At 36.5% G+C, this 23452-nt stretch overlaps 1 protein-coding gene across 6 annotated transcripts in view; it reads right to left on the minus strand.

Moving 5' to 3' along the window:
- Positions 1-1712: 1712 nt before the first annotated feature.
- Positions 1713-23452, minus strand: part of LOC124298685 (14-3-3 protein zeta) — a 29001-nt gene continuing 7261 nt past the window's right edge. The window contains exons 1-5 of one of the 6 annotated variants that reach the window (XM_046751036.1): positions 15312-15697; positions 8972-9279; positions 8456-8603; positions 7463-7626; positions 1713-5233 (exon numbers count right to left, since the gene is read on the minus strand). In XM_046751036.1, the coding sequence (XP_046606992.1) occupies positions 5078-5233; positions 7463-7626; positions 8456-8603; positions 8972-9271 (768 nt within the window). In that variant the 5' untranslated portion in view covers positions 9272-9279; positions 15312-15697 and the 3' untranslated portion in view covers positions 1713-5077. Of the gene's footprint in view, positions 5234-6832; positions 6997-7462; positions 7627-8455; positions 8604-8971; positions 9280-15311; positions 15698-23452 lie in introns of those variants that run through there. The other 5 variants (XM_046751037.1, XM_046751040.1, XM_046751035.1 and 2 more) reach the window with 5 other exon arrangements.

The following is a 23452-nucleotide window of genomic DNA, read 5'->3' on the forward strand; positions in this document are numbered from 1 at the left end:
ACCACCGCTATACGGATACTCGAATAGCAGACGACTTTTCAAAATTCAAAATAGACGGCGCCACGGTACGGCTCGTCAGCCAATTGCAGCACTGTGACGTTCGCGGAAAATTTAACAACCCCAACATTTGAATTTAAAGCGATCCCGAAACACAACTGTCAAGATAGTTTATTTAGAGTTTATTAATATATTTGTACGAACAAAGATTTTATTTTCACTTTGTTGCTAGTATTTGTCAAACAAATTCATGCGTCGCTTACAGTACCCTCGAATAAAAAACGTTCTAAAGATTTAAACATCACATCAATTTCTCGTGAATCAATTACAAAAAAAAATCAATTCCCATACGTGAATCACTGCATCGCAATTTCTTGGAATCTTGCAATCTCTGATGAAATCACGTGTCAGATTTACTTGCAAGAGGTCACCTTGACGCATGACTTACTCGCCCTCCATCGGTTGAACGAAAGGTACAAGAGTAAGAAAAAAAAAAGAAGAGTTTTAACAAACAGGGGATCACATAAAATTCACCTTTCGTCAATTAAAACAATTCTTGCATCAGTCGGGGAGCCTAAAATTGGCGAGAATTTAGAGATTCGAAATGGGGGGCAGTAAAAGTTAGGTACGTGATCTCCCTGTCGTTCTTTCAGCAGCACGTGCCATATGACACGTGTATTAATGGTGAAGAAACTAGCCCCATAGTACTCAGAGCTGAGTGTAACCACGTATACTAACAGTACACCTTTCGTTACGCAGGTAAAAGCTGGGCTAGAAACACAAGTTTCGACCTGAGATCACTACAAAAATATACATAAACATCGTGCAGTATCTGGGCAATGTTGAATAACCTGGTTACAATTTTCTGGCTTTCAGAATCGAAATCTATACTTTATTATCAGATGTCTTTGCGGAAAAAGTGAAGTTTCTTTGCATTCATTACATCGCCAGCGTTGATATATATTAATATTGAAAATTGGAAAATAGTAGCCAATGGCAGTAGCTTGATTCAATTATGGATGGTGTATAACCGCGAAAGCAAATAACGGGGCACGAGAAAATTCAATGTTGTGAAATTAGTCACCGGTAAACTTGAAACAATAGAAAGCGAGGAATTAAAATCAGAGGACGTACTTTGAACCGACGAAATTCTCTGATTTTCACGTTCTGTGAATCGCTAGATTCCCTAAGATAGTAAAATAACTATACGACATAAATTGCAATCTAAAACATGCATACGTATATCTTACTAGAAAATAAATAAGTTTTATTCAAATTACCAGATGATTGTGGAGATTGTTTCTTCATGTCACTCGATGGTAGAATTGTTTCGTCTTGTTTTGGGCTGACCATTGAACACATCAAAACAATAAAAAGGTAATATGAAAAATTACAACTTTCTTTTGTTCACTAGTGTCACAAATGCCCAATTGCATACACACATTCAATTCAAACAACCCGCAAAGCATTCTCAGAATAATTTTGAATTTTAGAAAATAAATAAAAATGACGAGTAATGCGGTGTTTCGACTTGAATTGAATATGTACAATGAGGATATATTTTTCTTTTATTTAGGTTGATTGTGATTTGTTTATCATTGAGTTATATTGTTACGGGGTTTGCTGCTGTAAAAAACTCATCGTTCCTAATGATTTATATAACCTGCAATGATGGTAAGAAAGATAACTGCTCGAAGCAATATAGTAGCATTTTGTATGGTTTTTTCAGACATTTTATCAGAATTTATTATTTCGTGTAAACGTTTATAATAATTATAATTTACAATTACGATGGATGATGATAAATACAAATAGAACAACGTAATTCAGGACAAAGAGTCGTGGCGTCGAGGGTGGCTTGGTGGTTGGAGGGGGGTTCAGGGAAGGGGTGGTGGTGAAGTACGTAATAATGGCGTGTTAATTAATAATAATAGTTAATTATTATTATCAATAATATTATTATTAATATTATACTTTTCTAATGGGAGGAGTTTGCTGTATTTTCTTTTCTTTTTTTTTTTTAAATAAGAGTAAGGTGGAAATTGTTGGATGAGGGGAAGCAGCTAAGAAGTTACAACATACACCGATCAGTGATTAATTTAACGCGATAGCTTTTCTGGTTCTCATTCAAATGATTAAAAAGTTTGTCGATAAAATACTTGAAATTCAAGTATTCCGAAAAATAGGAAAAAGAAAAAGAATTCCGAAGAGGAGGAAAAATACATGAAGAAGAAAGACGTATAAAATTGCCTTGAGAAAACTTCCAAATCAAAGTATGTAGACACAAAATGAGTATAATGTGAGTTTAGGTAAAACTGTGTTTTTTCAAGATAATGAAACTGGTTTTGTTAACAATAATGGGGAAATAGGAAGGAGGAGCGGAAGGGGAATACAAATATTAGGGTCTACTGAGCGAGATTAGGTCGACAAGGGTTAAAAATTCATGAAACCATTACTTATGCCCATTGTTTGGTAGCCCATTTTCACCCAGCGGACCCTGATTGCTTATAAAACTCTCACATTCCATTGAGCAACAAATACATCAGCGATAAAAAAAAATAACAGAAAAAAAAGTGTGTTTCACGTATGTAAGTGACAATTAGCATATTATTTTGGATCCATTGATTGGTAAGGACAATAATCATTGTTACGATTGGTACGATGCAATGTGTGGAACACGAACACGAACACGATCACGATCTAGATCCAGTTCATGATCAAGAGCAAGTCGTTATTTCTGTATGTTTGTTTGGTTTCTGGTTTGTTTGTTGCAACAGACACCGATACACCGAAAATACCAACACGACAGCAACACGTTTACCCAAAATGTATATATCAATTACTTGTATCTGTAATATATATATGTATATATATATATACGAAAAAATAGATATCTTTCGAAACCAGTTACAAGATTATTATTACTTATTACGATTTTTTTCTCTTTCGTGACAACGGATGCATGGATGTTTTATTCAAGAAATATTATGCGTGTCTTTTTTACCTTTACTCAAATCTTCACCATTAATTATTAAATATTTAATACACTAACCGACATCGCTGATATTCAAACCGTGAGGTAAAACTTTTCTTCATACTTTTACAGATACAGCTATAAAAAAGTGAATCTATACGTGTGTTAATTTTTGTGTTATTTTCACTTTTCATACTCAGCTTTACATTTACACACGATTTTTGTGTATCAGTAAATACAGGATTTAAAACTGTGAGTGAATTCATCATGTGGCAAACGATTGCAGTGTTCTTTTTTTTTAAAGAAAGTAATATTCTCACACAATATGTCCGACCAATTGTGTATGTACCAAGAAAAGGATCGCACAACAAAAATATACACATACAATTTTCTTTTTCTCGACCGCAACATGAATTATTATGTAGTAGTAAACATCTCTGGCATGTATGTATATATACATATGTATATATATATATATATTTATATATATATATATATATATTTATTTATATATGATATATAAAGAGGTTTTTTCATTTTTTTTTACTTTTCAAAGGATTTTTCGGTAGGATTAAATGGATTGCAATTGAAGAGCATGGGAAGAGATGAGGGATGGGGAGGGTATCGTTGATATTAAAGTATAGACTTTAAGAAAGCGTGGATTGGTTTGGGATTTTCTTCCTTTTTTTCCTAATACAGCCTCCAGTAATTTACGACAACTGGAGCTATGATTAGCTTAAAAAAAACATGCTTCGTCGATAATACACATTATATTCTTCATCCTGATAATGTGTGCCGGATTCTTCGCAAAATTATGTCGTTTACACATGCAATAATATGGATGTAGTAATAATAATACATGGAATACAGCGAATGCAAACAACGCATCATTGTATAAAAAAAAAAAATGTGAAAATGTAATAAAGATGAAATTAAGTTACCACCGACGTTGTTGTTTCTGTTATCTGTTGTGATTTTTATTTATTCATTTTCATTCTGTTCTTTTTATTTTTTTGATGTTTTTTCCTGTCTTTTGTTTCGGAGTTGAATATCTTAATAATGTATTTTAATTATTCTTCTTTCTCCTTCAGCGTTTGTTTTTTCTTTCATTTGCATTCTTGAACTATATAATATTGTATCCGCTAGACAATGTGAAATTTCATTTTAAATGACAACTGGGTATATAATGTATCAATGCTTCTCTTTTAGCGTATTTTTTAGTTGGTAATTAACAAGATTGGAGGATAGCAATATCGTATGACAAGTAGCTTCTAAAAAAGACCTCATTGTTTTTTTTTTTTTTTTTTTTTTTACTATTTCGATAATCAATTTTTATCAATACCAAACAATATACTGTTGTGCTTTACATAATTCTCCCACATCGTCGTGTTTATTTTTTATTTGCTTCGTTATTTCGATTCGTTAATTGGTTTTATGCTTCCTGCAGCAGTGATAATCAATTTACATGTATAAACACGTACATGTGCGACCGTTCTCGACTGTTGTCTCATTGTTTGGGACGTATTTGGATGTTATTTATTATTTGTTTGTTTACCAAATTTGTTTTTAATTTCATTATTTTGGTATCCTTTGCTTTTCATATACGCGTGGTATAAATTTTCAAATTTCGACTAATACAATCATTTGTTATAGCGAAGAACTCCGCTCTTTCGCCATTAAACAACACAATCTGGAGCATGTGTTTTGTAAGGTTCTTACAACGCTTTTTTCATCATCCACTTAATTTTTACTTGGTTAAAACAGCTCGTTCATTTTCTTTCTTCCTTCCTCTCCCTTTCCGATTTCTTTTTTTCTTTACTCTATTTCTCTATTTCTGTCTTTCTCTCTAACTCAACGATTATAATAATAAGTTGTTTAATATAATGTCGAGATTTAACAATTTCAGACCACGGGTAGTGTGCAAAGAATGCATTTTAATAGAGAAGTTGACTTTTATTAGGAGGAGATTTATATGGAAGGGAAATATATATACGCGAGGGCGAAAGGATACAGGAAATGGGAGTTGGGAGGGAGGACTATAGAATAGGATGTTGTTGTTTTTTCTTTTGTTTTTATATTAGAAGGATTGGACTTAAATTATGAGGGTTAGTTATCTCCTCCTTCCTGTGGTTCATCCCCTTCGTTCTGCGTATCGCTTGTCCATAGGGTAAGGTTATCACGCAACAGCTGCATGATAAGTGTAGAGTCTTTGTAACTATCCTCATTCAATGTGTCTAACTCTGCGATAGCATCGTCGAATGCCTAGAGAAGAAATCCTTATTATTTTCATCAAAAGAGTAAAAATGGAGGAGAAAACTTCAAATGAAAGAAGGACAGAGAAAAATAAAAAGTCTCAAAGCTAATAACAACTTAGTGGTTCATTACTTTCCTCATATTCCATGCAAATTCTCAATAGAAGTTATGAATTGATTCTTATATTGGAATGATTAGAAAAAAAAAAAAAAAGGTAAATAATTCGACAATTTAGCACAGTTTAACGAACTGAAGGTTCTTAAGAATGAGAAACAGAAGATTTCGATAGTTTGAGAAGATGTTAGATTTCAGTACTCATAAGAACCACAGAATAATGGTACTAGAAATAGTACTGGATACATTATGATAAACATTATTTTTCTATGCGCCACATTAGAAACCAACAGACAAAGAGACAACATCATTTGGTAGGATTAAGTGGCGGTCAATCAAAAGAAATATATTAATTAGACACGATTACTAAATTCCTGGAAATTTTTAATTTTCTTTTTAAATACTGACAGTCCTCCAGGCACAAGCGGTAAAAATATAGAATAAAATATCTATATTAATATCCAAGTAATAACGTAAATTTACTATAAGGCAGTGTTGAACAAAATATCTGGTTAGAATATGGTACAAAATCATTAGTAGCACAGTGGAGACATTACACCCTGAACATTCGTTGGCAATTTGCATCCAGCACTGGTCATTCAAGGGATAGTAACAATATCATAGGCAAGCAATGTAAAATAAACTTTAATAAACGGCATGTTAAAAGTTCAGGAAATTCAGAACGAACGAAATCTGTAGGAGACCCAGAGCCTTCAGAGTAGCTAAAAAGAAGTCTATTTTTCATTATGTCTTTCCAATGTGATGAAATGATTTAAAAATATATGATGTGTTCAACATCAATGATACGGATTAGCCATACAAAACGTATTTCATCATAAAATCAGTTGAAATTGATATAATGTAAATGGTGATTTTGATAGATTTGTACAGCACAACAACCAACGCTCTTTTTTAGCTGATATAATTCCACGTATTGATTGAGGCGATTATTTTCTTTGCATTGGACATTTGACTGAACTCAATAATACGTCATTACTATTAGCCATACCAGTAAATTATTTCACCGAAATGTAAAATAATATGTAATAATAGATGATTCTTGTCAGCTAAAAGGCTAATTGACAGCAAAATTCGCAAATACACACCTCACAACTAGACACATTTGTGCATATTGTTAGTATTAGTCGACGGAAAACGAAAATATTCAATTTCAACAACGCTTATTAGTGTTAAAAAGGAATGCCGTAATACCAGAAGTACTGCTGGATATTATTGGAAAGATACTAGAACAAATATGAACAAAGTAAATAAATAAACGAATAAATAAGTGACTAAATAAAAGTGAAAAAGAGAAAGGAAACAGAAATGACGTGTACATCAATTCAAACTTTGATGAAGTATTGAAAATTTATACTTAAACGATCTTGACATTTTTACTTCGCGTTACACCCAGCAATAGTTTGTAGAATAGGATTTTTTATTTTGCAACGTAAATAATTTTAAACTCGCAAACAGAAAACCCATTAATCTGACCTGCTTAGCCAAGTGGCAAGCTCTTGCTGGCGAGTTTATAATTTCATAATAGAAAACGGAGAAGTTGAGGGCGAGCCCAAGCCTGATGGGATGTGTAGGCTGCATTTTGGCCTTGGCTATGTCAAACGCTTCCTGGTATGCCTTTTGGGAGTCTTCCACCACCGCTGTAATGCAAACGAGCCACCATACATTGCAGCAAATCATTCACGTTCAAATTTCTCCAACGCGATTCACATTCACATTGTATGAGACGGTAGTTCAGAAAATGAGTAAAAAAAAAAAAGACGAAATGTAAAGGAGAAAATACAGATAGAGATTCCAGTTACTCATAATAAAATCCACAGTATTGAAATGTGGAATTGTAAATTTAACAACAGCTACTTTAGTAAATCTGATATAAGGTAATACTTGACAAACCGTGATCTCTATTTGATTTAAGGGGAAAAAGATCTGTAATGACGAAAAATTAAAAAGAATTCCCAGTAAAGCAACACAATGATCAGCAATGTCTCCACCAGCAAGCAGCGACCATATCCTTCACCATGTACAACCGCCAGTGCCTTTAAATAAACCTGTACAAAATTTCGATTGAATAGGAAGAGGAAACAGGGAGGGTGGGCGTAACTGTACCTGTTTGGCCAATTGGCAGGCCTTGTCTGGAGAGTTCAGGATCTCGTAATAGAAAACCGAAAAGTTGAGGGCGAGACCCAGCCTGATGGGGTGAGTTGGCTGCATCTGAGACTTGCTGATTTCAAACGCGTCTTGATACGCCTTCTGGCTGTCATCTACCACAGCTTATTTGTAGTAGGGGGGGAGAATTGATTATTTATTTAATATAATACGTCAATAAACGTAAACGACATGCAAGTTATTCAGTCAAAATAATAACCATATTGTTCTAATCACTAAGCATCTAATGAAATTGAAATAGGAAGCTGTTAACTTTGAAAACATTTCAAGAAAGCAGACAATTAATTTCAAGTTTACTTGATTTTTTTTCCAAGCTTTAAGTGAAATGACAAGATAAGAGTAAAAATGTTACTCGCTACTAGCCCTGCAACTCCGGTTTGGAAAAGTTAACAAAATAGTGTGTAACATCGATACCATTTTACGAATTCTATCAATTAAAGGAAGCAAATTTTCAATCTACAATCTTCAAAAGTACCTTCGTCTATACAAAGTGACTGAAGAAACTAAAAAAAAAAGTCAAATCGAAATACTAATGTTAGGTTTTGCAGGAGAAAACAATGCAATGCTTCGTTCAACACGTAAAAAAAATTTGAAGGGTTAATCGAAACCGTCAGCTCATGAGAAATACGTTGATATTCATTGAAATATTCAAAACTTACTAATCATGAGGAATTATATCCACCATGTATGTTCGTAATATTAATATTTAAAGGCAAGAACATACAAAATAAGAATAATCATAATCAAAACTTTGATCTAGATCGGAATTTTCTAAAACCAACAAAATTTGGAGAAATAATGCAAATTGGGTTCAGCATTGATTCAGTACAATTTTATTTGTACAAAAAGTGGGATGATTTGCAAGGATATCATGTAAACTAAGCTTAACGCATTGAACGTATGGCAAATTAAAATGACAATAAATATACGTACTATTTCTGGTATCACCAGTCGCAACCTCTGCGAGATACCTGAAGTAGTCTCCCTTCATCTTAAGGTAGAATACTTTGCTCTCAGGGTTGCTGGCTTTGGGGATCAGGTACTTGTCCAGGAGTCCCTGCAACATAGCGACACCATCTCCCTAAGTTACATATTCATCTACAGTTATTTTGTAAAACGAACCAAACAGCATAATCATCAAAGAATAGATTTGCGACGCAGTAAAATCTGTGGGGAAAAAATGGGATTTGATAGTGCAAGAAGTATATAACTCAAATTTCGAGGCATGGGTTTGAGGTAAACAATCAAAACAAAATTGCCGAGAAAGATTATCATCGATGCAAAAATACTAATCAACAGCTAAAACGAAATATTAATATATTATTAGGTTCAGTCCCTGACATTGAACAAAGAGCAAACAACATTTAGTTTTACTTCAGGTTTCAAAATAAATCACGTCACACGCCTTTACAATAAAAATAAGTATGTAAGCTCGGGATTGATAGTTACCAGAACATCATAGCAAATTTCACGTAGTTCCTTCTCAACCTTTTCCCGGTACTCTTTTGCCATCTGTTGTTTGCGTTCCGAACCTTCTGTCTTCTGCTCAATGGAAGAAATGACTCGCCACGAGCTACGCCGCGCGCCAACAACATTCTTGTAAGCAACAGAAAGCAGGTTCCTCTCTTCGTTTGATAATTCAACACCAGTTTCGGTTACCGCCTTCATTGCGGCTGCCATATCGTCATACCTCTCAGCCTGTTCGGCGAGCTTTGCACGCTGCACCAATTCCTCCTTATCCACGGACATTGTGTCGGCTGAAAAATTAAATAAATTATAATTATAAAAAGTTTTCATGGCTATTAAGGAAAAATTTTTTATATCAACCTATTTGAATAATGTGCGACAGTTGGCAGTTTGTTTAAGACATCATTTCATCCAGAGACTTCCAATTTTTATTACATGAAAAACTCATACTCTTGTTTACAGGTGATGTTATTTGTAGGCAATGGAAAATAAATTTTTTTAAATTGACATTTGTAATGAGTCAAGTAATTAAGTGAACACCTGATCAGAAAGTGTCCATCAATATTACTGCTATTATCAGTTTTTTTTAGGTCATTGAATGATTAAATTAATTATCAAAATTTGTCAGCTTTGTAAAAATTACAACCTGATTTACTTCATTTTATTGATCATGGCGGAACAAAGTTTCGAGAATTGTAAAATTAACTCTTCGTATTTTCGATGAAAATGTTAATCAAGTATGGGAAGCAAATGGAAAGTAAGAACTGGTGTATATAAACAATACAAATTGAGAATTATCGAAGGCAATTAGTTTGACAAATTGCAAGTCACAATTAGCCTAGAAGAGCTTAACGGAAGAATAGAGTTGCTATAATTTGCCTGTATGTATATCTTGTTCTGAGTTCCCGAAATTGTAACGATCATATAATACTAAACAGATAAGAAAAAATACAAATAATGCATCTCTAACATTTGCGTATGAAAGAATTAATTTTTACAACTATCCGAAATCCCATAAATGCACGCATTCGAAACAAAATAATAGTAATATTAATCATAACAGTGACGACAATATGTTTTGCCACAACAAATAAATATATTTATATTTATTGTCAAGCTATGGAAAATTTTCCAAGTACTTTTGGTTCTTATGACTACTTTACGGTAGCGATGAAGAAAACTACCCCGTGTCACCAACATGCTCAAAATAAAATCGAGTACTGAAATAGACACTATTTTGTCCCTTCGCTGTAAAGAATTTGGATCTTGTTATATAGCGTCCAGAGTTTAAGGCAAGAACCAGAAAGACAACAAGAAAGAGATTCCAATAATGTGGTCGTAGGACACTAAAATGCGTTTTATCGGCTTCAAAGTTTATTGCAGGAACATTTTTTACCGGGAAAAACACTGGGAATCACTTATCGGAAAATTTTCCATGGAATTTATATAAAGGAAAAACGACTTACACCGAAACGTATGTATCACGATAGTTTGAACAAATTTTCAACACCGAAAACAGCAACCTTCCGAGAATCTTCCACTACTCCAATACAGGTAAAACTTCAAGACAATTAAAAGTAAACGGAGTATAAGAATATGAAGTTTTCCCGAGATTATACCGTATTCGGAGTGAAAGAGAACCTACGACGAAACTCCGTACCTGTGACCGTTCTTTCGTGTAAGAGTAAGGCCAGGTGCATTCCTGCGATTTGTTGCCTGCTAAGAATACTTTAAGGTCCTACACCCCGCCAGAGGCTATGCAGCCGATCTTTATGTACTATAGCTATAGTAGCCTGTACGCTTTCTAGACAACACAAAGAACAAGCCACCATCTTGAATTTCACGTGCATTGCATCCCCATCATCACGGAAGAAAATAGCTACTAGAGCTGTAAGTGCATCAACGTGATTGCATGCATGCATGCGCGCACACGCGTCTTGAAAACGCGAAATTAAACATTTTAACAAGGAGTATCGCCGTTTGCTGCATCAACGGAGAAGAGAGCATCAACTCATCTTCGTGCAACTGTCGTAAGAGTGCAATATACGTACGAACGAACAAGATATCGGTTATGTAAAAAGTAGCCAACGACCCGAAATGACCCAAGCCCCGTATCAATACCAGACTAAATAAAATCAAATAAAACCTCTCTTCATTATTCTCTTCACACAAAGAACAATTATTTTTAACGACGGATAATCATCGCATTACGCGTAATCTGGAGCAATGAACGTTTGCCGACAAAGGGGTAAGGGAGATTCTGTAGAAACAGTTTTCAACAAGTCAGTACAGACTTCAACCTTTACAAAATACAGTAAGACCGTACAATATCTGTATCGGTAATCCCGTTAATCATCATCGTACACGTTAAATAAATCACTACATTATTATTCTTCGTACAACTTTCGCACTGCCTAAAATTTATCAACAGTCAAAAATAGTAGTGATTCAATCTGTCGCGGCTGGTTCTTGCAGAAATAACTAAACGCCACAAGGACAAAGTGGAAATGGTAAACGCCTCGATATAAGCGTTGGTGCTCAAAGCAGCTGCTGCTTCGTAACGAGGGGCTGCAGACAATACTTAGGTACAAAAAGGTACAGGGATTATAAAGAGAGCGGTCGGAAACGAAGAGTAGAGGAAAAAAAAGATGCAAGAATGAGATACCGCATCTTTCTTTCGAACCGGAAGCCATACGGTCGAGTAGAAGCGGTTTGACTAACGTATGACGTACAGGTGTAACGTAGATATGCGGCGTACATACAATAGTGCACGTAGAACACCGTTGTGGGCGAAGGTCAAAGCTTCGAAGTATTTATGAAATGACGATACAACTTATTATTCTATTTTTTTTTCTCGCTTCAGAATGCAACTGCAGCAACAGCACTGACAGAAACTATGTGTACGTATGGTTTATGTAAAATGTACATATAATACTTGGCAACATAATATCATGTAGATACCAACGTACAGTACATACCATACGTTGATAACTGCGGTAACGGAATAATTATGGAAATATCCCCGTTGCGTAATAACTTTAGAAAGTATACAATAATTTTCCAAGAATTTCTATCCCCGCCCTCAATTGTTTTTCTACCTTTACCTTTTCTTTTCATTAGTTATACTTTTTATACAAGGTGCATGGGACGGCCGCCAAGTCGGAGTGCCTTTAACATTTGTCATACTGACAAACACGTCTCATTACTCGCTTACACGCTCTCGGAATTTTTAGACGCGACTACTTTGTACGTGTCATACATGTGTAATTTAATACTGCTTGGATGCGCTTGTGTAAACAATATTGTGCATCGGATTCTAGAAGGACGAAATCATCGATTCGTGTCAATCGTCAAATGCCAAGCGATGAAATTTATCAACTCCTACGACGACTTCCGGTTACAAAACTTCCTCCTATCGTCTACTTGGTTTGTTTTATTATCTCGCGATGCATGGAAGACGAAATTTCTCAATCATTGCTACGTAAATAGTATACGTTGATTGTATACAGTACATACCCATAGATCTCTGCAAGTTCTACCTGTCGCTATCAATAACTCAACTAAATACCTATAAGCCGCCAGCTTTACCGGATGTATCGCATTTTCCCACATATGCTGTAGCGGGCTTACAGAATTGCTACGGAGAGAAGTGCCGCATCGTGATGCTGATTTCCGGTTGATTCACGTGCATCCGGTAGTACGCGCAACTTTTTGTTCTTCCGTAAAACGCAAGATAATAATAGTAATAATAACAACATCTGTACAAATAATAACAATGACGATATAATTGCCGATTTCAGAATTCGTTGACCGTGCCGTTGACGGAAGAATTCAAAGACGGTTAAGGTATGAGGCTGAAGTTAGTAACGTTATTGTAACGATTCGTATTTCGGAAAACCCGTTACTTCGCAATTTTAGAAATCTCTGAAATGCAGTAAATTATAATAAGGCAAAAGTAATTCGTACTTTCAAAACTTAGCCACGTCCAACTCACTACAAATTTGGAAAATAATGATTTATCCCCTCTAATATTTTGTTACGCTAACGTTACTGACTTCAGCCTCATTAAGGTACCCCTGGGCATATTTTCATAACCTATACTTGACGGATAAGTGGGCCTGAGGACATAAAAAGCCGTGTTGGGATCCGGCAGCTTCTTTATCGGCGGTAACCGTTTGACTCGCAATCTCGCAAGACACAAAAACCCCATTAGATCAACAGTCTTCAATAGTCTTCAGTCAACGACCGTACACAGGTTATATTGAACACATACTAGATCATGACGTAAATTCGAAAATATTCGATGAGATGATCAAGTCACCTGCAACTATCGCATGAGCAAGTGACAATGAAAAAGAATCATTTCGCTATGACTATTCTAAAGCTGAATTGCTAAAACATTGGCTAATTGTTTGTCGTGACTGATATCTCCCACCAACAACCTGCGGTAGTTAATTTGAATCTTGCGGTTGACTGAATCCCCCTATTGCGTTACTCGCCCGCCATGTCTGTTATATTTTGCGTTCGTTATGAACGACATCGATCGATATAACCCGGGAATCCGATTGAAATTGGATTGGTCACGACTAGCGACGAGGGATAGGCGCAACTTCGTGTCTCAGTAGCAATTTTTATGCTCTCTCACTTTCTCAATTTATAATTTCTATGTCAATCAATTTTATTTCCACCCTTTTTTTTACCTTCTTCTAAGAAAATGATTAACGAGATATTACGATATCCGACAGTTGCATACGTGTGTGTGTGTGTGTGCGTGTGTGTGCATAGTCACGTCAAACGACGACAATCATTTTGATAAATAAAATTTGTTTCGTTTTTTTTTATCAAGTTATATTTCTGTACGTACATCGTTATATCTCGCGGGGCTCTATTTATCAGGCCATATTTTATTTACCGAAAGACGCGCGCGGTTGATAAATGATAAAGAAAAATATAAGATAAATTAAAAAAAAGCCTCGTCGCGAAACCGGCGTCGTTCCTTCTCTCTGACCTTATCTATCTTATTCTCAGATTGTTACCGATGCGTACTTGGAATATTACCACCTAACTCTCAATTATAATATCCATGATAAAAACTGTTCTTTATTTCCTGCTTTATTTGATTATTTTTTTCCTTTACTTTCGAATGCATCCGTCGCACATACGATTCACTCGTCAGACTTTGCATTGTTTACTTATTTGGTATACAAGTAATAGGAAAAGATAAAATAAACAGAAATTCATTCTCATTCATCGTTGTGACTTGAACTTATTCGTGTCTTGTTCTTCGGCTTTGTACTACCGTCGATTCGTTCAGCGGTAGCTGCGCTCTCTATAATACTGTCAAGGTATACATATCGCAAAACGATACCAAGAATCTACCCACTAATCCATGCAGCGAGCGCGTGAAAAGTAGTGACGAAAGAAGATTTATCGGAATTCTCGTACGCGCTCTCAATGAAACGTGTGCATCATGCACGTAAAAGATCATTACGACATTATTACACGGGGATAACACCAAGTTATCCACATCCGGCTTAGCCAAGCTACAGTGAATTACTCCGAACTACAGGATTACGGAACAATCGCGCTGTCAGGTTCGGTTAAAAACCGCATTAACCGGATTATATTATAAATCGATCGATAAGGATATACCGCACTCTTGGTATACATACTTCATACATGTAGCGAAAAATTCCCCCTAACAAAATGAATAGGATACGTAATCGCGTTCGAATTTTCGAGAAGTAATTTCCTTCTACGCCCATTGAACACCATTATTTCCAGTACCGTAGATTTCCGATCCGAACGATCGTCGTAGATTTGAGGTTAGATCGTTAGTGGGAGGTAAGAACGATGATCGCCATCAGCAATGCGGATATCTCGTTAGGAACTGGCAGCAGTAGTAGCTGCAGCAGCGCCAAAGGTACAAACTTACATCTTACAATCAGAGCGATCGATGTCGTTGTGACCGGCGCCGCGCAAGATGTCGTAGTTACTTACGTGTCTCACACTCTCAAAGAAAATTCCTCAGGCAAAGGAAATTTACGGTCGTTAACAATGAGCGATCGGGGCCGTAAAATAAGATAGCGAACGAAGTTGTTCGCCGGGCATTCGGACGACGCAAGAACGTAGATGGTGCAATGGAAGCGAAACGAGAAGAAAAAAAAGAATGAAAAAAATAAAAAGAGTAAAAACGGAGCTGAGATACCCGTGTAATTATTCCTTCTCATACCACATCGGATTTTGTTTTTACAATATTACAGGTACAACACAAATATATACATACGTATGTAGTATAAGCGATGCGATCAAATTCACCTACCTCCTGTTTAAACAGTCTTTTGTACAATAAATACGGTTTTAGAAATAAATATACACTCCGTTCGATACACCGGCGGATTTTGGGGGTGTGCGTGTGTGAACGGGCGGGTGGTGCGCGGGGTGGGGGAGGGGATAGAGGAGGGACAAGAACGTGGCTGACTAGATTGAGTCTCCTATATTTAGAGTGGAGGCAGGGGGGAGAGAGGAAAGAAGCGGTACTGCGGTTATGACGAGAAACAATTCTTATTGCCGGTGAAGATTTCTTTGTATCTCGGCCGCGTTACGGATCCCCGGGGGTGTTAAGAAAACTCTACTACGTCTCTTTTCCTATCAGTCACACTTAACACCACACATCACTCGTGGACCACTCCCGCACAACGACTGAGACAGTGTCGAGCGTCGGCCAGGTTCGGACTGGGCCTCGTTTCTCCTCGGCTATCCTCGGCTCGGCTCGGCTCCGTCCTCGGCTATTTCCGCCTCCCGACGCCCGGTAACCGACTATTGATCGTCACTGGCATGGCCGGCAGCCACTGGGTGGGGCATGGCCGATGTACGTCGACAACGACGACGAAGCGTCGTCACCACACCACCGTATCCCGGGACCGCGAACCGAGGCACGCGGTGCCGAGGCACACCGACCAACCAACCACGCGTCATCGACGCCGACACACATTTTTCGTTGCTCTACCATCCCTGCTTTGCTAGTTTTTACAGTCCCTGTACGAGGCTCCCTCAATAAATTATCAAAGTCCCTGGTGAATCCGAAATTTTGGAAGACCCTTTGGGGATCCTTCGTTTTTTACGTCGATACAAAAAGTATAATCGGAGGCATTATGACACGGTTCGTTTTTACAATTAATTACCTGCCCTCACTACGCTTGACTTTCTCAATAGGCGAGTCCAGATCAAACTTCGATAGTTGCCTTAAGGTAGACTTTGGTCTCGACGAATCGATACGTTTCAAATACTCTCGATAAAACTTCTTGTCCGTTCCGCACAGTAAATATTATGCCGATAGAAGACGTATACTGTCGATATACTGCAGGCAAACAACAATGTACTCGAAGTGTCGCTGAAGTTTCGAATCAGTTTTGTAAGTAACTGATTTATAAAAAAAAAAAAAAATTCGTAATTTTTCGTCGTTTTGCAAGCTTTAGCGAATGCTTTAGCATAGCTGGTTCAATTAAATTTTAGGACATAATAAACTCTTATGCGTATACGTAGGTACACACATTGGATTCTTTACATAAAGTGCGCAAGGTTCGAAATATGCGATAGTTTGCGCAATTTGAAAGCTTTATATTTTATTCGATTATACTTCAACTTATATAGAAAAAAAACACAGAAAGAAAGTACCAGGAAAACTTTATTTGCAGAAGCGTCGACAAGAGGATGGCCTTGCTCTAGGTACGCCTTGTCGTATGCAACTCTACATTCACCTCCGTCATACGGCAAGGTAAATCTGGGCGTTTTTGTCAGTGACGAACAGTTCTGTACGTTGTAAGTGTGTTTTGTGTGTAACGGCGTGGAGTTTTGAACGATTAGTAAACCGATGCTGAACAAGGAAGTAGAGAAAGGAGAAATCCGAGAGCCGGAAAGACTTATTTTGAGCATTACCCCGATCAAATTCCGTACAATAAACAAAAAAAGAAAGAAAAAACGCCGACCTGCACACAAACACTTGCTACACGAATTAACGATTTTTATTATCAGAAGATCACGAAGTTAGGCAATAAAAATTAGCGGGTACTTGCAGGGTATTTGACGAGACGTGGTTAAGAGTAAATCGTACACCGTTATACCTATAACGCGCCTGCATATACACGTAGGGTGGTCCTCATTTAGAATGTTGACGAATTTATTCCGGATCACCCCACCAAATCAACTATAAATAATTCAAAAACAATTCACAATTTTTTTCAGATTTTTATATTAACTGTAACCCGTGCCTGTCAGAGGAAGGATTTCCCAATTTAAAATACACGTGTTTCGGACACGTTCTTAGTATATATTTTACTGTAAGAGTAATAATGTTCGAAAAAATCCATGAATGTGAGGTTCTAATGAGCATTAGTGCTACTATCTGAGAAAAAATTCACATCATCATACCAGTTAATACAGACAATTGCATTTCTTATAAATAAAAAGAAAAAGTCAAATTTCTAGGGTGTGCAATTCGTCGAGATTGGTTGGTATGATGATGTGAATTTTTTCTCAGATAGTAGTATTAATACTCACTAAATCTTCGCAATTACAGATTGATCCGAACATCGTCACTCTTACAATAAATTATATGCTGAGAATGTATATGAAACAGGTGTATTTTAAATGGTGATATCCGTCCATTTACAGGTACGGGTTAGAATTGATATAAAAATCTGAGAGTTAGGAAAAAAGGTCTGAAAAAAAATCATCAACACCCTAAGTAAGGATCACCCTATTACACGTGCATACTCTCATGTCTGTATATGTAACAATAAGTATAGGTATACACGCACGCACGCACGCACGCTCCCAAAGCGGATTTAAATTGAATGCGTTATTCGATCGCATCAATCGACTGCATGCATTCCGAACAGCACAGACAATGCTGCCCACTGTTGTATGTGACATGTAGGCAATACGCATGCTAGTCTCATTCGGGCGACAGAGCTACGATCATTTGACGATTGGGATAGGCTGTGAATAATCCTTCGATCGAATGGGAGGTATATGAAATGAAAATACATACAGCAATCTTGCTGCGTGTGACATGTGTATGAACAGTACAGTACAGTGTGATTCACTCTGGCGTCCGTAACCAATTTTTTCGTATTACATACTAAATATAGCATATTACGAAACTAACATTTTCGCTTTCATCATTTGCAACGCCAGATTTTTCTCGTTGGATATCATCTTTATCCAATTTCACCGGCAAATGTGAATAAAATCATCAATGGTATATTTTTTACTCCATCAATCCAGCGCCATGTAGAATTTGTATACTCTTATATGTATATTATTATATGTGTATATATATATATGCGTGTATATAAGATATTATATTTTTTCTTTTCGAGATGGAGATATTTCACCCGAATTCAATATCTCCTGGGTAAGCAGGCAGGCAGGCAGGCAGGCAGGGCTATACGCAGGTATTAAGTGAACCGTGAAAAGGCTTTGAGGGAAAACGAAGGTCGACAAAATTTCACTCGGAGAATCGTGTGTGTGTGTGTGTGTGTGTGTGTGTGTGTGTGTTTGTGTGTGTGGGGGGGGGGGGGGGGGCGTGTATAAAGGTATATACACAGAAAATAAGGGCAAAAAGCTCGAAGGTAAAATCCAACGAAGAAAAAACCAAATTAAACGAACGTGATGTGTAATTAAGCGGAATTTATCTTGTTATTATAATATAAAATACGAAAGAATAAGTGAAGGAAGAAGGATAAAAATATGAGGTAAAATTTACAGAAGATAAAAATCTCCAATGCATCCTATCGCGACTCATTCGCTTATCGCAATAACGCTCAAATATATCCCTGAGCAAACAATTAACGGGATAATAATAATTTGATCAGACTTGCGGACATGTTTACACATTATTTTCACAAGTTTTTTGTCACAATTTATTACAGAACACATCGTCTATCGGTATAATTAGGCCGGTATTCATAATCACTTCTTATTTCCAATACCATCTTTTAATAACGGCATTTTACACACGAATAAAATTAGACTTCTAGACCTGACTCGCAAATAAGAACTGCAACTACGAATTATATTGGTTCGAGTTCGCAAGAATGTCTTCGTATCCGTCTGCGGTATGGAAAAGGAGAGGGGAAAAAAAAGGGAATAAATTATAACTGATATATTAAAAGGATTTCAGTTTTAAGAGTCAACTTTGACGCGTCAAGCAAGAAAGAAAATATGCTAATACAATTCCTTTCATCACGAGACCGTATTAAAAATTCAGACACACCAGCAAATATCTACTATAAAATTCAATTAAAAACAAAAAAAAAAAAGGTAATAATTATTCCGTCTTCGTGACGTTCCATAAGTTGATCGATGGCTCATTTCATGGAAAAGTTTGGTATAGTGAAAAGAAAAGGGAAGAGATTCTAATGGGAAAATATTGTGTATAGGCGTGTGTGTATTTCTTTTTTTCGTTTTAATCGAAAATTTTGAATTCACAAAATGACCAATACGTACGATTACGTGCGACAGTTTTTTTCTTTATCATATATCTATATATGTTAATACATGTGTCTTTCACACTTGTAATACACGTTACGATTATACGCGGTGTATAAAATTCGTTGGGCGGTGATATTCGAGAGTCACGGAGAAAGTGACACACTACCTCCATAAGAGTGACATGCCACTGGCCTTAGACTTACACACTCGCCGTGAACTTATACTTCGTAATATATCGGATCGGACAGATTAAGGTCAAAGAAGATACAGCGTTCCCTTGCTATTATACTCAGGGAGCTGCCTCCTGACACTGACAATGAGCCCTACTAAATCCACTTGGTCACATTTTATTGCTTGATTACGTAACGGATAAGAACTTGTACGACAATGACGATAAATAAATTGAATTCTAACACGGTGACGAAAAATTCATCGGACATGTTCGCTGCGATAACGAGGTACTTTCATTTTACTTAACGGATCACGTATGACTGAAAGGAATAGAGAATATAATAAAGAACTGCTTGCTTATTTGAGGTAAGCGATATTGGGGAAAAATGCCTGTTACATGTGAGACCGTCATAAAAAATTCGGTATGAAAAGTTGCACAAAAAGGAAGGAAAAATCTCTTGACGAGGATAAGGATTTCGAAAATTCCAAGTCACTCAAGAAGGATAATATTCATATGTTACAGTGATTCGCGGTACATGAAATCATCGATCATGCATAAGTTTCGATCCGTACATAGCAGCCTATAAACTTGGTACAAACTCAAACCGTCGGTTAACAAGAAATCTGCTGCTTCTGCAACATCCGAACCATAATATACGTATTATAAGTTAGCGGGGAATCGTTGACCGCAAAATTTATTCCTTTTCCGCAAACCGTCATTGCTGCATAATGACAAAATTACGGAGTTGAAAAATCTCTCGAACAGTCTTATGACGTTTGTTTACGCACAATCTGCGCGCATCTCGACAGCAAGAAAGGAAGGAAATATTTATTGAATTAAGTAACTTTTACCCAGCTTGGCGGTTAACAAGAGTCACTTACTTATGCGAAAAAACAAAGATAGGTGTGGCGAATCCAGGAATGGAGAGAGAGAGAGAGAGAGAGAGAATGATCGAATAGCGTGTACGTGTGGTTAATGACGTCAATGACGATGACGATTATGACAGGGGTGCACGGGGAATTTAATACGTCGAAATATATCTGCTCGATCGTAATGACGATAGGTGTGTAAATGCGTGTGTGTTAGACGTTGAGGGTGCGTGTACAAGTCGAGAGTACGAAAGAAGCGCATTTTGGCGAGGGTGAAGTAAAATATTGATCCACCGGTGCGCGCGCAGCCCCTGCAGCAGAGCTTACCCTCCACCTCCACCACCTCCACCACCCCCATCAATCGCCGTCCTCTCCATCTTCAGCATGACGGTACCCCGCACCCTCGAAATTTCCTCGAAAGATGTAAAATTGATTGATAAAAATAAACTAGAAGTGAAGAATTGTTAATTTATGAGCTATATAATTTTATCCGTTATCCTCAGTCTCGTTATATGGTCAGAAATAGGGTGCATATAATCATTGTTGAAGTTAGTAGCGTTATCGTACCGAATAATGATGAGGAAAAATCGTTATTTCGGAACTTTCGAATTGTTTGAAATTCAGTAAACAGTAATAAAACAAGACTTACTCATATTTCGAAATCTTAGTTCCTTTAGTTGTTCTTTAATGTTTCGTTCGTTTTACAAACTTCAACATCGTTCCATATATGAAAATTTGGTACGTTAGTTTGCTTGTGCGATTATTCTCCCAAGATTTCTTGCTGCAGGGAAAAGAATAATTATCATCGCGCGTACGAATTGTCGTTTTTATTTTTCTCAAATCATGAAAAAAATGCGACATTGTTTGAAAGTGAATTTTGAACGCCCCTATATTGTGTATAATTATCGAGTAATCTACTATAAGGGGACTGAGAATATCCAAAATTATATTTACTTGGGTAATTAATCGATTGAATAATGTCCAGACACAAAGCAGCGCAGCTGAAAAGGAGTCGAGGATTCCTTTATCGCTACTACCTGTACAGAAACCCGTCTGACAATGATGACGAGCCGACAGATTCAGTTCCCAGTTATAGCTGGCGAGACATAGAAGCTGCTGAGTGAAGTTATATTCAAATAAACTCAAACTAAAACAATGTCGATTTCGATACGTGCTTATTGTGTAATATATTTATAGGTTGTCAATATTTTTATAAACGGACTGAATACAACGATGCGCATCAATATAGTTTCGCTAACTCGCGGTGATGGATTTACAAAATGTTTAGTCGTGTTTGTGTTCAAATTTCTCCAGGGTGTGAAATCGAGAATGTAGATAAAAATCTGCTTTCAGGTTTTCGAACCGGCAACCACATCTCGATTCTTGGAAAATTGATATAATTACGAAAGATTTTGTACATTCATGACGACTGACGAATTACAACGCGATTTAACATATTCCGGCATTTGTATAACATGTCGTGTACATACCAAATTGCCCTGCGACATTTTTTATGTACATTAAAATACTGCAACTAGGAATAACAAGGTACAGGGTGTGTACAAAAGGCTTCATCAAAGGAAAAAGCAATAATGTAAGATAAAGATGATGATGATAAATAATTACTGTGGCCTGGGCAGGCACAAATTGGTGAACATATGCTGCAGGTACAATATATACCTCTATAATGTTGCATGAAAGCGTAGAACAAATTCAAAGGCCTCGTTCGCTAGGTTCTCTGGTCCGCGTAATAAAGGAACACTAATTTTGTATTCTCTTTAACGGTCAAAGCTCGAGGATTTTATTCAAGATATTTAAGGCGGATCGTCGTTTTAATCTCGCGGGGTTAATTAGTGGAAAAATCTCTGTCTTCTCATACACCGAACGTGTATAAAACACGAGAAAAAATATAATACCCGTATATAAGTAGATACCTATATTGCGAAAATGTAATCAGAACTCGTGCCAGAAACGCGACGTTTTTTTGATGAGGAAACTTTTTAAAACAGTATGTATACATATATTATTATGCATAGGTATACGTGTAAATGCAAAGGTGAATTTATCTAAAAGTAACCGCAACATTAAATCACTCTTCTAGAAATTTATAAAATTTATCCGACGCCAATCTATACGTTACACGCAAAGTTCCAATGTAAGTCGATCTTAATCCCACGAGCTCAAAGTGTATCAAGGGAGTACATACAGTATATAGTACATGTATACAGAAGTAACTTTTACAAATGAGAAAAGTAGGTGATCCGTGCGGATGAAATTGAGATTTGATTATTATTTATTCACTAGCAAAAGCAGATTTTTTGTCGACCAGCTTACAGAAATAAAGGAATAAAAATTAGGAATGCTGGCGAAAATTCAAGCTTTGTAGTATCACTTATTTACACTGATTGGTGATACATACGCATGTAAGTTGTAGCATGAATATAGAAGTGAATTAATGAACAACGTTTTTCAATTAGAATAAACGTAAGGAGAAAATTTTTTCCATCACTTGTATTTGCATGCAGAAATATTTTCTTACTGTACACACTGAGAATTTTTTCTTTTGGGTACACGTATAGAGTCCCATTTTTGTCGTCACACTTCCATATGAAAGAAAGTTGAAATTGAAAAACATACTATTAAAATCACGAATAACATCCACCCAATTATGACATACTTTTTTCAAAGTTTCAAATGGAATGAAATAACTTTGTTACAATACATATAACGTCGCGCTGTATGTTTATAAGCTGGAAGATTAATATGAACCCAATTCCGTTAATGAGTACGAGGCTATAATCATACGATATACTAACAATAAGCAGGTATATTTTCATTTCGTGACATACTATTCGCTCGCATTGTCGTTATCTATCGCTCATGAACGACTTTCTACGAGACCCGAACCGTGCAGCGTACGTGAAA

This window comes from Neodiprion virginianus, chromosome 2 (assembly GCF_021901495.1).
Source record: "Neodiprion virginianus isolate iyNeoVirg1 chromosome 2, iyNeoVirg1.1, whole genome shotgun sequence".
NCBI lineage: Eukaryota > Metazoa > Arthropoda > Insecta > Hymenoptera > Diprionidae > Neodiprion > Neodiprion virginianus.